Source organism: Macaca mulatta, chromosome 12 (genome assembly GCF_049350105.2).
Source record: "Macaca mulatta isolate MMU2019108-1 chromosome 12, T2T-MMU8v2.0, whole genome shotgun sequence".
In the NCBI taxonomy this organism is placed as follows: Eukaryota; Metazoa; Chordata; class Mammalia; order Primates; family Cercopithecidae; genus Macaca; species Macaca mulatta.
Window position 1 is genome coordinate 108,348,634 of NC_133417.1, and position 19,708 is coordinate 108,368,341.

General features: G+C 35.7%; 1 protein-coding gene across 4 annotated transcripts in view; it reads left to right on the forward strand.

The window, feature by feature from the left end:
* Positions 1-19,708, forward strand: part of NBEAL1 (neurobeachin like 1) — a 207,187-nt gene that overhangs the window by 112,176 nt on the left and 75,303 nt on the right. For all 4 annotated transcript variants that reach the window (XR_013402118.1, XM_028830998.2, XM_015110738.3 and 1 more), the window contains 13 exons: positions 1,611-1,700; positions 4,711-4,879; positions 5,319-5,452; positions 5,919-6,078; positions 6,186-6,288; positions 7,138-7,294; positions 9,718-9,876; positions 11,384-11,543; positions 12,436-12,524; positions 15,057-15,632; positions 15,980-16,155; positions 17,538-17,691; positions 17,996-18,124. Coding sequence is in view for 3 of the 4 variants with exons in the window: in XM_028830998.2 (XP_028686831.2) it covers positions 1,611-1,700; positions 4,711-4,879; positions 5,319-5,452; positions 5,919-6,078; positions 6,186-6,288; positions 7,138-7,294; positions 9,718-9,876; positions 11,384-11,543; positions 12,436-12,524; positions 15,057-15,632; positions 15,980-16,155; positions 17,538-17,691; positions 17,996-18,124 (2,256 nt within the window). In the remaining variant the exon portion in view is untranslated. The remainder of the gene's footprint in view (positions 1-1,610; positions 1,701-4,710; positions 4,880-5,318; positions 5,453-5,918; positions 6,079-6,185; positions 6,289-7,137; positions 7,295-9,717; positions 9,877-11,383; positions 11,544-12,435; positions 12,525-15,056; positions 15,633-15,979; positions 16,156-17,537; positions 17,692-17,995; positions 18,125-19,708) is intronic.

Below are 19,708 nucleotides of genomic sequence, written 5' to 3' on the forward strand. Positions count from 1 at the left end.
GTAGCTACATCATGTGCGCTAAAATTTGTAGGTTTACTTTCTTTTGGAATAGGGATTAGATTAGATTAAAGGATGCTTCATTACCTGAAAATTTGGATTGAATATGAAGTTAACATGCCTTTACAAATGGAGGTTAACAAATAACTTTGTTTCTAAAGTTGCAGACTAAGCTCTTACTCTGAATACAGCCAGAATTGTCTGGCAGCATCATGAGGGAAAATAGTATATTGTTCCTGTAGTTGTATTTTTATATCATGATTTTTTTTTGTTCTGTGATTTATCTCTCATTTTAATCACCCTTTTTTTTTTTTTTTTTTTTTTTTTGAGACGGAGTCTCGCTCTGCCGCCCAGGCTGGAGTGCAGTGGCCGGATCTCAGCTCACTGCAAGCTCCGCCTCCCGGGTTCACGCCATTCTCCTGCCTCAGCCTCCCGAGTAGTTGGGACTACAGGCGCCCGCCACCGCGCCCGGCTAGTTTTTTGTATTTTTTAGTAGAGACGGGGTTTCACCGTGTTAGCCAGGATGGTCTCGATCTCCTGACCTCGTGATCCGCCCGTCTCGGCCTCCCAAAGTGCTGGGATTACAGGCTTGAGCCACCGCGCCCGGCCTTTAATCACACATTTTATGTGTATCTTGAAATTGTGCCTAGGGAAGTGCTAATGGAAATAAAACATTGAATTTTTTTAAAGCCAAAAATCTGTTTTCATGTATTTGTTTAAAAGATGAAAATTTTAAAACTGTGACTGGCGAGGCCGGGCTCAGTGGTTCATGCCTGTAATCCCAGCACTTTGGGAGGCTGAGGTGGCGGATCACCTGAGGTCAGGAGTTCAAGACCAGCCTGGCCAACATGGTGAAACCCCATCTCTACTAAACATACAAAATAAGCCGGGTATGGTGGCACACTCCTGTAATCTCAGCTACTCGGGAGGCTGAGGCAGGAGAATTGCTTGAATCTGGGAGGCAGAGGTTGCATTGAGCCAAGATCACACCCCTGTACTCCAGCTTGGGTGACAAGAGCGAGACTCTCCCAAAAAAAGAACCGTGACTGGCGAAAAAGTTCTTGTTATATATAGCTCATCTGTCAGATGACAAGCAGCAGTGACCTACTTTTCTTAAGTGGGTGCTTTAGAATCTAATTCCTGAATCTTTTTTTTTTTTTTTTTAAACGGAGTCTCACTCTGTCACTGAGGCTGGAGTGCAGTGGCACCGTGTCAGCTCACTGCAACCTCTGTGTCCTGGGTTCAAGCAGTTCTCCTGCCTCAGCCTCCCAAGTAGCTGGGATTACAGGGGCCCACCACCACACCGGCTAGTTTTTGTATTTTTAGTTGAGACGGGGTTTTACCATGTTAGCCAGGCTGGTCTCGAACTCCTGACCTCAGGTGATACCCCCTGCCTCGGCCTCCCAAAGTGCTGGGATTACAGGCATGAGCCACCACGCCCGGCCCTAATTCTTTCTTTTAAGAGAGAACAGCAATACTAAAATTCATATGATGGGCATCTTATCTTTAACTATCCTATATTCCTTTTTATATTATGGTGAAATGTTCTATATGTGGTTAAATTTATGTTTTGTTCTAATTGGTGGTTTGCCATATTTTTCTTTTATTCTTAGGCCTGCAAAAATTCAATTTGTCTTGATTTATCTACTAATTGTTTACATGGAAGATTAACAGGAAACAAAGTAGTGAACTGGGACATTAAGGTAAATTAATAGTAAATGTTGGGCAACACATTATATGAGTTTACTGATACTCTTATTAAAGATTTTGTTTTTAAAGCACCGCCTGATTGATCTGAATAATAGATGTCAGTTAAAATGTTATGCAAACATACAATTTGAAGGATAAACAAATGCAAAGTTAAATGACTGACATAGTTGAATGACTTGGTTTGAAATGTAATTACCTTTGTAAGCTACAGCAGGTCTTTGAATAATGTCGTTCATTATAAAGTCAGTGAGGAAAAAATCAATTCCTGGCAGGGGCAACTGTCTGTGTGGAGTTTGCATGTTTTTGCCATGTCTATATGAGTTCTCAAATCTTATTTTCCTTTTTCGTTGACCTCATATTTGTGTCACAGCTGGAACTTTCCTTCCATCTAGAGGCCTCTACTTAGTTTCCAAGACCAAACTGCTCTTACGGGTATCCCTAGCACTTTGTTATTTCACTTACCATGGCAAATAGTAACTGCTTGGTTAATGCTCTAGTAGTCCATAAGAACTTTAAAGGAAGGGTCACTGCTTTTTTCTTTTTTTTTTTTTTTAACCAGTTCCTGGTACAGGGTTATGCAACAAGTAGGTGTTGACTGAGTGATTAAATTAGTAAAGGTTGTTTACGGTGAGAGAGGCTTAATTCTTAAATATAGTGTTTCCTTAAATGATATTTTAAATAGAAGTTATAACCTAAGTAAAATAAAAGAAATATAAAAGATAATTATAAGAGGACTTGCTGGTAAATCAGGGAAATAAAAGATAATTATAAGAGGACTTGCTGGTAAATCAGGAAAAAAAACTTTTCTAATCAGTTAACACCAACCAAATACATTTATTATTTTCAGTGAAACAGAAATCATTAAGGTAATTTTGCCTGTGTAGAAATAAATCTATCAATTAGTGTTAATTTCATGTTATTCATGGTATATAAAGCATTTTTCTCCTTAGTTTTGGTATAAGGACACTTGTTCTTGTTCTTTTTTTTTTTTTTTTTTTTTTTTTTTGAGGCAGAGTTTTGCTCTGTCGCCCAGGCTAGAGTGTGGTGGTGCGATCTCAGCTCACTGCTACCTCTGCCTCCCAGGTTCAAGCGGTTCTTCTGCCTCAGCCTCCCAAGTAGCTGGAATTACAGGCACCTGCCACCACGCCCAGCTAATTTTTATGTTTTTTTAGTAGAGACAGGGTCTCATCATGTTGGACAGGCTAGTCTTGGACTCCTGACCTCAGTTAATCCGCCCACCTTAGCCTCTCAAAGTGCTGGGATTACAGGTGTGAGCCACCATGCCCAGCCAGAGCACTTTTTTTAAATCTGTTACCATGGTAAGATTTATGACGTGATTGACAATTCATAAATTAACTTTTGCTTCACTTGTAAGACTGATTTTACAAAGCTCATTCCATGTGGTATTTTATATATAGAAATCTGTTTATATGTGCCATATGTACCTAAAAATCAAAGCAGTTTTTTTGTGGCCTGAGTTACGGCTATGTGTATTATTAACTAGTTAGACTTTTGGCTGATGTGGAAATCAAAAAGCAACAGAATTTCAAAGAGAAAGATGTATTTTTATACTGTAGCCAAATGAAAGATCAAAAACGTTAAATGAAATGACAACTGGTAAAATAATATTTGCCTTCCAAAAAGTTAATTTACTTACTTATAAAAAAAAGCTCTTCAAAATTGGTATGACAAACGGTCAAAACAAAGTAGAAGATATGGGGCCAGGCATAGTGGCTCACACCTGTAATCCTAGTACTTTGGGAGGCCATGGTGGGCAAATTGCTTGAGCCCAAAAGTTTGAGACCAGCCTGGGCAACATGGTAAAACTTTGTACAAAAAATACACACCTTAGCTGGGTGTGGTGGTACATTCCTGTAGTCTCAGCTACTTGGAAGGCTGAGGTGAAAGGAGCACTTGAGCCTGGGAAGTGGAGACTGCAGTGAACTGTGATCAGTCCAGTGCACTCCAGCTAAGTGACAGAGTGAAACCCTGTCTCAAAAACAAACAAGAAAAACTCAACAAAGTAGCAGATATGTAGGATGAATAAGTCCAGAGATCTAATGTAAAACCTGAGGACTATAGTTAATAAAATTACATTTTTTAGGGAGTTTTGTTAAATAAGTAGATTTTAGCTGCTCTTGTCACAAAGTAACTATGTGAGATGATAGAAATGTTAATCTGCTTCACTATAGTAACCATTTTATTATCTATGTGTATCCTACAACATTATGTTGTAAACTCAAATATACACAATAAAATTTATTTCTAAGAAAACAAAGAATATGAAGAGGTTGTTTGAAGACTTAAGTTGTATCCAAATGGCAATTCAGAACACTTTAATAATTAATAATAAGAGCAAACCTCGTATGGTATCGACTGTATGTCAGACACTGCACCTTTTATATGTTAGCTTACTTAATCCTTGCAATACTTTATGAAGTAGGTGTTATTATTATCCCCATTTTACAGATGAAGAACTGAGGCCAGTGATATTAGTAACTTATCAAAAGATATAGAAAATATTTTATTAAGCCAAAATATCCAAACTTTGAACTTCGGCTGAAATACCCTCTCTACCTTTTTGTAAACTAAAAGTTGAGGAGTCAGTCATATTTCTACCACCAGGTGCATTTTTTTTCCATTATTTTTTCTCTTGTTTATTATGCCTAATTGCCTAGTGACAGTTGTTTTTCCATTGTTGGAGTTACATTATAAAGTCCACTTATGGGGTTGTTTTATTTGCCTATGTTCAAAATCCCTAAACTTTGGAAAACAAAGATGGAGTAAAAATGATCTGGCCTGATTTCTCTTGAGTATTGATTGTGGTGACCCTTGAAGGTGCCCTGTAAAGCATCTTCCTACCCAAAACTTTCTTCAGCTTGTGTTATCCTACACATTGCTTAAAGGTTTATCTAGCAAATTATAACTTCATACATGTGAAGATATTAAATGACAAAATTGTCCTTGTTTTATAAGATTTAAACATTATAATTTTCCCTTTAGGATATCATAAACTGCATAGGCGGGTTAAATGTACTCTTTCCTTTGTTGGAACAAATCAGCCACTTTAGTGAAGGACAGATTCCTGAAGAAAAGAATGAAAGCACCGTTCCTGAATCAATAACACCTGTTGAAGGAGATTGGCTTGTATTGACTTCCACAAAGGCCTCAGGTATTAAGATGAAATTAACACAAAATAGTCATTGAGAAATTTGAAAGTTAATTGAGAAATAGATGAAAATGTTTTACTGTCATTCGGAAGAAACTTAACCATTTGTAGCTGTAGCAGCTGTTTCTACTTTTACTAATATCATTCAGAAAGTTTATAATACTTTCATCAGAAAACTGCAGATTGATCTCCAATATCCTTAGCTTATACTCTTAGTGGAAATATGACCACATTGTTAAATTTGTGGTAGAGAAAATATGTGCACATAAATATACAATATTGCAGTTGCTGCTTTTTCTGATTCTATTGTACAATAGAGCGTTGGAAGCTGACTGCTGAACCAGATTTCTACTTTGTATAACAGTGTGCATTAACATATAGAAAATGTGATATAAAAATGATTAGAGTAATTATGATAATTAATATGTTCCTGATTCCACAGAGTCAAGACTAGAGAGAAACCTAGTTGCAACATTTATCTTGATTGTGAAACATTTTATTCAGAGACATCCTATCAATCAGGACAATCTTATTCACTCCCATGGAGTTGCAACTCTTGGTACTTTACTTCAGAAGGTGAGCCAGTCTAACGTTGTGTTGATGTAACTAATGATTGTGATTTGCAGTTGATGTTGGGATTTTTTTCTTCCCAATCAATATATTTTTAAGGATTATTACAACCTGGGTTTTATTAATGGATATAATTTGTTTCACAGGCAGCTTTTAAAAACTTGCATGGAATCATCTTATATAAGAAATACTTATTTTATGTAATAGTGTATGATCTTTGATGTATACAACCTTGTTTGATAGCCTTGGTATTTGGGATACTGAGAAATATAAGACTATTTTAGGAATATGACAGTAGGAGAATATACTGTGGTGTAATATCAGAAAAACCAATACTTAAGTTTTTGTTTTTCTAATGTGGGTTTTTCTATTTGTATGCTTAGTAGATGTTCTGAATTAATGATTTAAAATTATAGCTTAATGACAGTTATTTAAACTGAACTATATGAAACCCTCTTCTGTTTGATTTCAGGTGCCAAGCACCTTGATGGATGTTAATGTATTGATGGCAGTTCAGTTACTAATTGAACAAGTATCATTAGAGAAAAATATGCAGCTCCTGCAACAAATGTATCAGTATTTACTCTTTGACTTTAGTATTTGGAACCGTGGAGATTTTCCCTTTCGAATTGGTAAGAGCAGGCTTTCAGATAAAAACTTTATAGTTGTTTTAGAAATTTATAACTACCTATTGACTTTGTTTTAGCTGAATTACTTACCATTGAACTTTCTGTTTTAGGTCACATACAGTATCTTTCAACCATCATTAAAGACAGCAGGAGAGTTTTCCGAAAGAAGTATGGTGTGCAGTTTCTCCTAGATACACTTAGGATTTATTATGGGTATGATGCCCTTGTTCCTTCTCACTTTGATATATTGTTTTCTTTCTGCTACTTGATGGAATGTGTAGACTGTAGACTTTCTCTTTACCAGCGATTCTAGTATGTTTTAACTGGAGAGAGGTAGGATAGAGTGGAGGTTAAAATGAATAGTGGATCGCTACACAGGGTTTGAATCTGGCTTTCATTAATTGTGCAACTGTAGGCAAATTACTCAACTTCTCTGTGCTTGAGTTTCTTCATTTTTGATAGGAGGTAAGAAAACTGTTACCGCCTTTGGTTGTTTTGAGGATTAAATTAATTAGTTAATAATGTAAAGCACTTAAACTATGTCTGCTATGCAGTGGGTGTTGTATTCACATAAACTATTTTATTCCCTGAAACTCTTAACTCAGAAGATTTTCCTTAAAAAGAAAAGCAAGCCAGAGTTACCATGAATCTCAGAATTACATGGAAATATTTTTTTAACACTATGAATTCTTTTATATAGAAAATATAGAAATGTAAAAATTAGGCTGGGCACAGTGGCTCACACCTATAATCCCAGCACTTTGGGAGGCTGAGGCAGGCATATCATAAGGTCAAGAGTTTGAGACCAGCCTCGCCAACGTGTTGAAACCCCGTCTCTACTAAAAATACAAAAATTAGCCAGGTGTGGTGGCATATGCCTGTAATGCCAGCTACTCAGGAGGCTGAGGGAGGAGAATTGCTTGAACCCAGAAGGTGGAGGTTACAGTGAGCCGAGATCACGCCACTGCACTCCAGTCTGGGCAACAGAGTGACACTCCATCTCAAAAAGAAGGAAATGTAAAAATTAAAATTTCAATTTTTATTCCTTGTTTTCTCTTTCAGGAACGGTTGTAAATATAATGAGCTATCTCTAGATGATATTCGAACAATAAGGACTTCTTTATATGGACTAATTAAATATTTTCTGTGCAAAGGTGGATCTCATGAAGAGATACAAAGTATTATGGGGTACATAGCTGCTACTAATGAAGAAGAACAGGTATTATGCCTAAGATAAATCTACTTTTCCTTAAACATTTGAGTTGCTACATCATCTTCTGAACGTATGTATGTGTCTAGTTAAATATTTTGAGGGTAAACTATGTGTAGTGTCACATGCAATATTAGGTACTTAAGTACATTTTATCTTTTTTTTTTTTTTTTTTTTTTTTAAGATGGAGTCTCGCTCTGTCAGTCAGGCTGGAGTGCAGTGGCACGATCTCAACTCACTGCAACCTCCATCTCCCAGAAGGAGAAGTGATTCTCCTGTCTCAGCCCCCTGAGTAGCTGACATTATAGGTGTGCACCACCACACCGAGCTAATTTTTTGCTTTTTTTTTCTCAGTAAAGACGGGGTTTCACCATATTGGTCAGGCTGATCTTGAACTCCTGACCTCAAATGGTCCACCCACCTAGGCCTCCCAAAGTGCTGGGATTACAGGTATGAGCCACCACGCCAGGCCAGAAGTAAATTTTATCTACTAACTGAATTTTTCGTAAAATAGATGACAGTGTAATTTAATATTCCAGTTAGCTAGAAAATTTAAAATATGGAAATGGTTGCTTTGTCTGGCAATTCTGAAGCCTGTTTTCATAGTCCACATGATGTATGTTTACTATCATCGAAGTTATCATCAAAGTTACCAGGTAGATTTATTTCTTTTTTTGTTTTTGTTTTTGTTTTTGTTTTGAGACAGTCTTGCTCTGTCACCAGGCTGGAGTGCAGTGACACGATCTTGGCTCACTGCAACCTCCGCCTCCTGGGTTCAAGCGATTCTCCTGCCTCAGCCTCCCAAGTAGCTGGGACTGCAGGCGTGCACCGCCACATCCAGCTAATTTTTGTATTTTTACTACAGACGGGGTTTCACCATGTTAGCCAGGATGGTCTTGATCTCTTGACCTCGTGATCTGCCCTCCTCGGCCTCCCAACATGCTGGGATTACAGGCATGAGCCACCATGCCCAGCCATTAGTGGGTAGACTTCTAACATAACCTAGGTTCATAAAATGTTATGTAAAGAGTAAATTATAAATGTGTGTCTAGTTTTACATACATTATCCCATTTAATCCTCAGAACTACTTTTTAAGTCAGTGGTTTTCATTGTTTGGCCCCTAACCAACTTTACCTGAGAACTTGTTAGAAATGCAGATATACTGCTAATTCAACTGCTGAACCAAGCCCTCCAGATTATTCTCGTGCACATGGTAAAATTTGAGAACCACTGCTATAACATAATACAGACCAGGAATTAATTACTTTTTGCATGTATGCTTTTGGAAATTTATATTCAGGGAGATTATGTGACTTAAAAAGTCACACAACTGATAAACCTGAAACTGGAACCTAAATGGTAAAAAATATTTTAGTGCCATTTTTGTGCTGTTCTGGTATAACCTCCTCAATACCACAAATTTAAGTAGATTTATGTTGACTAGGCTGTTTTGCCCTGTATATGTAATATTTATTGTGTACTCAGTGGTTACATGACTTCATTATCGGCATTAGATGAGTTAATGCAGGCTATTTTCCTATAAGATTGGACCACTTCAAAAGCTTCCCATTATTCCCATCTTATTTCATGATAGCTATATCTATGATTCATTGCCAACAATATTTTTTTGGTTATTTCGGTTAAAGAGTTATTTGTTGAGGACTTACTGTTTACACACAATAATATTAGACATTACAGGTAATATAATGATGAATTATTATTCTTTTAAGCTAATGGGGCAGGGGTCAATAAGAGAAGTTTACAAATAACTATAAACAAAGAAGAGTATGATAATATCTATAAGAGAGATACAATAAAGTTCTATGAGGTTTTCCTAAGAGGGTGTTACATGTTGCAAAGACCAGGAAAGACTTTATGGAGGAGATGTCTTTTCATATGGATAAAGCAGGATAGATATGGTTCCAACAGGTAAATTTGAATAGTGAAAGGATATACTAAAGGAAATTGAATAAGGCAAAAACATGTCTGGTTCAAAAGATATCAGAGGCCAGGTGCAGTGAGCTGGGTGGATCACTTGAGCCTAGGAGTTTGAGACTAGCCTGGGCAACATGACAAAACCCCATTTCTACCAAAAATACAGAAAATCAGCTAGGCATGGTGGTGCACACCTGTAGTACCAGCTACCTGGGAGGCTGAGGTGGGAGAATCACTGAGCCTGGGAAGTCGAGGCTGCAGTAAGCTGTGATCACACCACTGCACTCCAGCCTGGGCGACAGAGGGAGATTCTGTCTCAAAAGAATTAAAAAAAAAAAAAAAAAAAAAAAAGACATCGTTATCACATATGGTGAAGTTAAGATAAAACATTAAAGTATATAGGATTTAATTAAATAACTATTTTGTGGCTTGTGACCTTATTTGTGCTTGTATATATGAATGTGGTGGTTTGTTTTGTGTTGTTTAATTTTAAAAGCTCTTTGGAATTTTGGATGTGCTCTTCAGTCTCCTACGTACCAGCCCAACTAGAGGTCAGCTTTTCTTACTGCTCTTTGAACCAGGAAATGCTGACATACTGTATGCATTGCTCTTAAATCAGAAGTACTCTGACAGACTAAGAGAAATCATTTTTAAGGTACAAACATTTCTTAAACATCTTTGTATTTTGGGGCATTTGTGGGTATATGAATTTTCTTGCAATATATCCATTCTGTGACTATAAATTATTTTTATATCTATTTCTCTAAGATATTCAACTTATTTTTATATATAGTTTTCATGTTTCAGTAGTTTGCATGTTAGAAAACTAATTGTATTATAATCTGAAAATCATCTCAGTGGAATATTCACTTTGTCATACCATCCTCAATATAAAACCTCTCATCTTCTTGACTTGGTGGGTCTATGTGGCAATTCAGAACATTTCAACAGCTAATAATAATAGCAAACTTTATGTAGCAACCACTGTATGTCAGGCACTAAGTACTTTTCATATATTGGCTTGCTTAATCTTGCAATAACTTTATGAAGTGGGTATTATTACTATTATCATTTTACAGATGAAGAAACTAAGTCCAGAGAGATCAGTAACTTACAAAATATATAGATGAGTTGCTTCACAAATGTTTACTTATCCTTGAAAATTATTTTAATTTTAATAACTGTTACTTAAGTGGATTATTAGATTGATCCAGAGGTGTATTGACACACATTTATTCTTGCAAACTACATAGTTTGTTTCCATCTAAGCCTTTCTCATTAAGAAACAAAATTTTAAATTATTTCTCTTTAATTTGCCATGTAATTAAACTAGAGTCTTAAGCATACCGATTATTCAAATACAGATGCATTTCAGTCCAGTTTATTTTTTTAAATTTGCTTATTTTTTTGAGATGGAGTCTCGCTCTGTTGCCTAGGCTGGAGTGCAGTGGTATAATCTTGGCTCACTGCAACCTCCAGCTTCCAGGTACAAGCAATTCTCCTGCCTCAGTCTCCCAAGTAGCTGGGATTACAGGCACGCATCACCACACCTGGCTAATTTTTGTATTTTTAGTAGAGATGGGGTTTCACTATGTTGGCCAGGCTGGTCTCGAACTCCTGACCTCAGGTGATCCACCTGCCTAGGCCTCCCAAAGTGCTGGGCTTACAGGCATGAGCCACTGTACCTGGCCCAGTTTGTTCTTAAATCCATTTTTACATTATGGTGTAATATGGAGTGCTCCTCCCTATTAAATTCATTTATGCCTAGTGTTCCATTATTGGAACACTAAGTATGTGGGAGTTATTTATATCCCACTTCTCAAGGTCATCACGAAGGTCTGATTTTTCACACGTCTGCAATTCAAAAAATTGCACCCTCCGGCATAAATGGGTTAATGCTGGGATTTTTATTCTTAAGGAATAAAATGATGCTCCAAAAACAAAGTATAGCAATATTTTATTCTATAAGTTAATAGCATTATTTTATTCTGTAAGTTAATATTGCTATACGTTAATAGCAATACTTATTAACATTAAATATTAATGCTAATAAATACTAACATTAATATTTAATGTTAATAAGTTAACATTGTTAATGTTAACTTAAATGACAAATTATTCTTAGTTTTCTATATTGAGAATATATTACTTGTTGTGACCAGATTATGGAACAAATGTTGAAATGCACGAATGTTTATGAGCGTAGTAAACAACATATTCGACTCAGAGAAGTTGGCTACTCAGGACTGGGACTCCTTCTTAATGAAGCACTTATTAATACTTCTCTTATTAAAAACCTCACCCATCAAATCATAAATACAGGTATGAATAAGGCTGATAAAGCTAACATATTTAAGAAATATTTTTTCCTGTAAGTTTTTTTCATACCTTTCTCAGGCTACTTTTAAAATTATCTGTTATTTGATTCAGCAGGGCCTTCCTTGGATACCATGTCTTATGTAGTTTTATTGTTTTTGTCTCCCCAGGGCATAGCACAGTTCCTTACCCAGTAAATGTTTATTGACTGAGTGATTAAGTTAGTGAGTGAGTCCACAGAACAAGAAAAGGACAGTACAGAAAATATGTACAAATGATTGTTTTTTCTTTAAGGAGCTTTGTTGTTTGTTTTGTTTGTTCTGTTTTGGTTTTTTGATTTTTCTTTTTAGAAACAGAGTCTTGATATATTGACCAGGTTGGTGTGCAGTGGCTAGTCACAGGTGTAATCATAGCTCACTGTAGCCTCATACTGGATGCAACTGATCCTCCCACCTCAGCCTTCCAAGGAGCTGGGACTACAGGCATGTGCCACCATGCCCTGCTTCTAATTTTTTTAAATAATTTTTTTCAGTAGTTGATGACAGACAGTAGAATTTATGTCAGGTGCTGGGAATTTGGGGATATGAGGTTCTTTGTCTTGATTAGTTTACAATCTTGTTGATAAGACATGTATATAAAAAGATTAATAATAATATAAGAGCCATGCAGTATGGACCGTATGTTCAAGCAATAAAAAAAAAAGGAACAATTATTTAGGGTTGACTCAGGAGGATGTCAAACATTCTAAACCTATTTTTTCTTTAAAATTTGAACATACCTATAATTCATATTTTAAAATGAATTAATTATTTCAGCATTTTATACAAGTATTATCTACAGTTCTTTCTTTGGTTATCTCTCGTATTTAATTTTAACTTTTTTGTTTTTCCTACCATAGATCCTGTTATTAATTTTAAAGATCTACTATCTGTGGTATATATATCTCACAAAGCACATATAAATGTTAGAGTGGCCATCTGCAGAAAGGTCAGTAAACTCTTAAGATATATTTTAACGATAGCAGCATCATGATCATGCTATAAATAACTTTGCATTGAGTATTTTGCAGCAGATACAAGTTTTCATTTATTTTATAAATGACATAATTTTATAAGTAAACAATTTTCTTTTTGAAGTAAATTAACTTCATGTAATCATAAGAAATTAGCATGCAAATGTTTTCTTAGCTCTTCGTGGTCTCCTGCAAATATGTTCTTTCCAGAGTCAAAAATTTATTACCAGAGAATAATTTTTTTATTAAGAACCTTCAATGATTGTGACCATTTCTAATTCATATACTGTATTTTAGAGTTTCTGAATCTTTTGAACTTTCTGGAAATAATTTTCTATAATTTGTTTATGAGTATTCCAACAATGATTTGTCTTCAGTACACAGTTAACCTTTAACTAAGTCAAGAGATAGTTATCCTGTCTTCCCCTTTCAGATCATAACTTTCTCTGTCCTTCACTAGTAACCATTGACCTGTCTATTTAATTTGCTTCCTTGCTTTTTTTAAAAATTTTACCTCCTGATTTTGTCACATACTTATGAGAGAGAGAGAGAGAGAGAGATATATATATATATGTGAGAATAAGAGATCTTTCTATATATATAGTTTATATATATATATACACACACACATGTATACACACACATATAGTTTATTTAACTAACAGAAAAGAAAATATATATATATTTGTTTTATATATATATATATGTATAATTTCCTTTTCTCTTTAATGGCTGCGTAGTGTTTCATTGTATAGCTGTTTCATAAAGTATTATCTGGTTCCTTATTGATAGACATTTAGGTTGTTTCCTGCTTTTCCATGTTATAAACTGCTGTTATGAATGTCTTTTTATGTTTTCCAATTTGTGGTAATACATCTGTAGGACATACTCCATGAAATAGACTTGCTGTTTCAAAGGGTATTAATGTTTTACATTTTGATGGATTTTTCCACATTGTCCTTCAAAATAGCTGTACCAGTTTACATTTATACAGTGTGTGTGACAGTGATTATTTCCCCATGTACTCAGCTCTGAGTATTTGGAGCAGGTCATATAAATTGATCCTTTCCTTTTCACATATAATTAGAAACAGCTGTCAGTGCAGCTTTGTTTTATCTATTATTTATGTATAAAATAGATATAAAATAAGTAATATTTTATGGAAACTTTAAAGTCAGCATGAAAAGTTTCTTTGCCGAGTAAAGCTTAATCTTGAAGGAAAAAAATTGGTATTCTGCACCTGTAAAGTAACAGTTGCTCACTGATTGGTATTGCATTAATAAAGAATCTTCACGTCATTGTGACTCCTTGCCTTCTGTATTAACACATATTAATACTAGTAATATTGAAGTCCTTACCAACATTGTTCAACTCTTGCTTTGAAATTTGTCAGAGCTAAAACTTCTGTTAAGAAAGATACTCAAAACCCTGGAAGCTACAGTTCTTTTCATCTATATAGAAGTTTATTGGCTTTGTGATAAAATTGTCTTAAAAGATCTTAACTGAATGTCTAAAGCTTTTTAAGAACTTGTTTTTGTCTAAAAATTGAAATCAATTGGATAGTAGAGATCATGCATATTCCCATGTCACTGTTTACTATTCTGGCTAAGCAGTGGCATCCATCTTGCTGAAGTTCATTTTCTGGAATTAAAGTTTAGTTTTTGTTCTGTTTGTATAATATAGACTTACTGAACAATGTAGACTTTAGTGTAGACATATCGAACAAAAACCTTTTTGCAAAAGCAACCATGGTTCATTCCTGTAATCCCAGCACTTTGGGAGGCCGAGGCAGGTGGATCACGGGAGGTCAGGAGTTCGAGACCAGCCTGGCCAACATGGTGAAACCCCGTCTCTACTAAAAATACAAAAATTAGCCAGGCGTGGTGGTATGTGCCTATAGTCCCAGCTACTCAGGAGGCTGAGGCAGGAGAGTTGCATGAACCTAGGAGGCGGAGGTTGCAGTGAGCCAAGATTATACCACTGCACTCTAGCCTGGGTGACAGAGCAAGACCCTGTCTCAAAAAAAAAATGTAACTTTCCCTGAAAAAAAGAGACAAAAAAACATCCTTGGTGTACTCAGGTTCTATCAAAATGTCTTATGTGTCCTATTCACTCCCCTAATACTAGTGCCTAAAACTGTGCCTATAGTAGGTATGTAGTAATATTTCCTGAACAAATGTAGGGGGCTCATGGAAAGTAGTTAGTTGAGAGGATATTACTCTATTATTTAATATATACCATCATCCTATTCATTTTAATATTCCTTTTTTATCTTTCAGCAAATATTTTAGTGCACTCTTACTCTGTACAATAATATGGAGATTAGTTGGAAACACAATGCCAGTCTTCCAAATAGTTTATAATCTAAGAATACAATCTTTTGAAAATATATTCTTCTATAGTTTCTCATTAAATTACTTTATCATTAAATAACTGAAAAGAGACTATTTTTGATATAAAGTGCTATGTACTTTTTGAAGAATTTTGTATTCTTAATCTTTTTACAGGTTTTACACATTTTGCAGTCCCAGCCAGATGCAGCACATCAAATATCACAACAAGTTGGTTGGCAAGACACCTTAGTTAGGCTTTTTTTAAAAGCAAAATTTGAAAACGGAAATACTCTTCATAAGCACAGTAGAACTATTTTAATGAAAGACAATGATAAAAATATGTCAACTGAAGATACTAAGAAGAACTTTGATGAAAAAACAGATGAGGAAAAAATCACCTCTTTTGCCTCAGTTAATGTGTCTTCAGATCAGTGGAGTTTGGAGGATAGACACTCTTTAGACTCAAACACACCATTATTTCCAGAAGATAGCTCTGTGGGAGAATTGTCTTTCAAATCAGAGAATCAAGAAGAATTCTGGCATAGGAACCCTTCACATTTGAGTTTAGACCTCAGTGGAATTGACTCATGTGAAATGAGTGATAGTGGAAGTCAAGTGCCAGACAGTCTGCCTAGCACACCATCCCCAGTAGAGTCTACTAAATCGTTTTCTGTGCACTCTGACAAAGAAAGCAGCATCACAAATGATATGGGCTTTAGTGATGACTTCTCTTTACTTGAAAGCCAAGAGGTAAAATTGCTTATTTTTCCAAGTATTGTTTTTATTTTCATGTCTGATATATACTTCTAATCCTTAGAAATATGTGAGCAGTTGTTAACAATTTCATATTATATTCATGTTCTAAGTTTCATGATCTAAGGTTTAGAAACCTAGAAGTCACTAGATTGTGAGTTTTTTGAGAGCAAAGCTGGTGTCTTACTCATCTTATATCTCTAGGGCCTAGTAAAGTTCCAGGTTTATTAAGGCACTTAAAAAATACGTTATATTATTACAATTAGTATATGTAATGGTTCTTATGATGTGCTTTGAACAACTATACCCTCTAGTTATTTAAAATTGCTTTATATTTTCCATAGAGATGTGAGGAGGAGCTTCTTCAATTACTGACACATATTTTGAATTACGTAATGTGTAAGGGACTAGAGAAGTCTGATGATGATACGTGGATTGAACGAGGACAAGTGTTTTCAGCACTGAGTAAACCAGGAATATCCAGTGAACTACTTCGACCATCAGATGAAATAAAACTAACGTAAGCATTTAGTTAGTGATTTTCCATCCTCCTTTTAGTGACAGCAGGAGTCTAAAATAATGTTAGTTATTGAACATTTATTCAGTATTCCGTGGATATAACAAGGGAGAAAAAGAGAAACTCTGTGCTCAGTTCCTTCTCCTGTCTTTTGCCATACTAGTAGGATCTAAAGAGGAATCCCAAACTCATTCCAATATGAGGAGGTTTAAGTCTTAAGTAAATTTGGATCGTAAGTGATTACAGATTTTTTGTTTAAACTGTTTTCTTGCAGTATTTGAGGACTTGATACATTGTTTTCTACAGGCTTGTCCAAATTTGAGTGTTTCCGTGCTAAGAGAAGGGAGTTGGGTTTTCATGATAGTTATTTCTCTGAAGGATTTAGGGTTCCTTGTAGATCAAGTTTGTCCAACCCACAGGTTGCAGGCCATATGCAGCCCAGGATGGCTTTGAATGTGGCCCAACACAAATTCATAAACTTTCTTAAAACATTATGAGTTTTTTTTGTGATTTTTTTTTTAAGCTCATCAGCTATTGTTAAAACATATCGTTAAAATATTATTGGTGTATTTTATGTGTGGCCCAAGACAATCCTTCTTCCAGTGTGGTTCAGGGAAGACAAAAGATTGGACACCCGTGCTGTAGATAATAGGACTCTGTAGTGGTAGCACACCAGGGAAGTATTGCATCTTTTTCCCACAGGGCAAGACCCTCTGTAAGGCATAATAAGGCATTCTTCCCTAACCTTGCCGATTTCCAGCTTTAAAGAAACAATTTAAGTATCTCATGAAGGATGGAATGTGAATTATTGTCATAGCTTTTTTATAGTCAAGTAAAACAGTAAACTTTTGACTTTTAATACTATGTTTATTAAAGATAAATACTCCAAACATTTCAACGTTTCTCCATTATTGTTAAATTCCATTTATAGGCCTGGCATGGTGGCTCATGCCTGTAATCCCAGCACTTTGGGAGGCTGAGGCAGGCGGATCACCTGAGGTCAGGAGTTCAAGACCAGCCTGTCCAACATGGCAAAATCCCGTCTCTACTAAAAATACAAAAATTAGTCGGGCATGGTGGCACATGCCTGTAATCCCAGCTTCTCGGGAGGCTGAGGCAGGAGAATCACCTGAACCCAGGAGGCGGAGGTTGCAGTGAGCCAAGATCACGCCATTGCACTCCGGCCTGGGCAACAAGAGCGAAACTCCGTCTCAAAAAAAAAAAAAAAAAACAATTTCTGTTTACAATGTCTTAGGGATACCTGCTAGAGATAGTATATCTTTAGAGATACAATGCTGCCTCTCAAGCTGTTTTGTTTTGTTTTTAATGTCCTACTATTTTTCTAAGCTCACAATGGTTTTAAGAGGACTTTGTTTTCCGTTTAGTTTGCTCCAAAAGATGTTAGAATGGGCAGTCTCAGAAAACAGAGAAGCAAAAACTAATCCAGTAACTGCTGAAAATGCCTTCCGACTAATGCTGATCATACAGGACTTTCTTCAGTCAGAGGGACTAGTTAATTCAAACATGTGGACTGAGAAGGTACAGTAATATCTCTCTAAAATTATATTTTGGGTAGTTAAGAACTTTATTCAGAGAAAAATTTTGCACCCCCCCCTTTTTAGAGCGTTAATGCTTAATCAGATTCAATAAACAAGGGTAAGATGTGATGAATACTCACAGATTTTGTTAGCTATTACTAGGATGATTCTTTTGGCTTTTGTCAGCTGAACACTGGACTAGTTTTTGAAATATTTGTGGTTTGTATTAATGTTGGGGAAAATTGATCATCAGTAAATTGAAAAACTGAATGTTTTTATTTCTCAATTTTTTTCCTTTGTGATAGCTTTTAGAGGATTTGATGCTGCTCTTTGACTGTCTGTCAGTCTGCTATTCTGAAAGTCCAGTATGGGTAAAACTCTCTCAAATTCAGATCCAGTTGCTTCTAGGATTCATTGGAAGGGGTAATTTGCAGGTTTGTCCATTCTTTTATATCATTTTCTGTGCTTGCTTGCAGCATAGCTATTATTTATGTAACAAGCAAATTAAAATGTCTTTTTGGTGTTTTAAGTTTTTCAGTAGTTCTAAAAGTATCCATGATTTCATTTGGAGTTTTGAGGAGCTTGAGAGGCAGCTAATTTTTTATTTCTTTCTCATATTAATAACTTTATATAATTTTAAGGCTTCCTTTTACAGGATTTATACATAGCTAGTATTAGAAGCATTGCTTGTATCATCTGTATTCAATGTAACTACTCAGGTGCTAGGTAGCCTATATAGACTGTTTATGTATGTGCGGTTTAGGGCTTGAATTTTTTAGAAAAATTATTTTTTAAATTATTCCTTTCAAATTTTTTCTGCTGTTTTACTAATTTACAATTTTACATTCTATCTCATATTTTTTTTATTTATCACACACTAAATATCTACAAAGAACTAAGCTTTGTGCTAGGTTTTAGAAATAAAGATAAATATTGGTCACAAGGAATATTTATTATTTCTATTTTAAATTTAAAATGGAAAAGGCTGAAAAAGTTTGATGTGAATTTTAGTCTGTCAGTTTTCTACTTACATGGGGTACTTGTGAGAACCTGGGTTAAATTAGTCATGTTAAGAATTTCACAGCTATTTACCTGTTTCACAGCTATTTACCTGGCCCTTTTTATTTTATTTTGATGTTTCCATTTTTGTATTTGGTGCAGGGAGGTTGGGATGGGGCTGGCTTCTGATTTACATAAACTAGATATAACATTACTAAGAACATGGAGAGGTTAAAATTCTGAAAACAGGTTGCCCCCCCCCCGCTCACCTTTTTGTTTTTTTGTTTTTTTTTTTTTTTGAGACAGAGTCTCTCTGTGTCTCCCAGGCTGGAATGCAGTGGCTCTCGGCTCACTGTAACCTCCACCTCCCAGGTTCAAGCGATCGTTGTGCCTCAGCCTCCAAAGTAGCTGGGACTACAGGTGCCTGCCACCATGCCTGGCAAATTTTTGTGTGTTTTTAGTAGAGACGGAGTTTCATCATGTTTGACATGCTGGTCTCAAACTCCTGACCTCATGTGATCTGTCCACCTTGGTCTCCCAAAGTGCTGGGATTACAGGTGTGAGCCACTGCCCCCAGTCACTCTATTTTTAAAAGAGTATAGTCTGATGATTCTATTTTTTATTTTTATTTATTTATATTATTGTGAATGCTGCAGAGAAGTAATTCTATTTTTTAATAGATATTTATTTTATTTATTTATTTTTTTATATTTATTTTATTTATTTTTCATTGTAAAAGTAACACATACTCATTGTAGAAAATACACAAAAGCAGCTGGGCGCGGTGGCTTATGCCTGTAATCCCAGTACTTTGGGAGGCCGAGGCGGGCGGATCACCTGAGGTTGAAAGTTTGAGACCAGCCTGACCAACATGGAGAAACCCCTGTCTCTACTAAAAATACAAAAAAGTTAGCCGGGCATGGTGGCACATGTCTATAATTCCAGCTATTCGGGATACTGAGGCAGGAGAATTGCTTGAACCCGGGAGGCAGAGGTTGTGGTGAGCCGAGATCATGCCA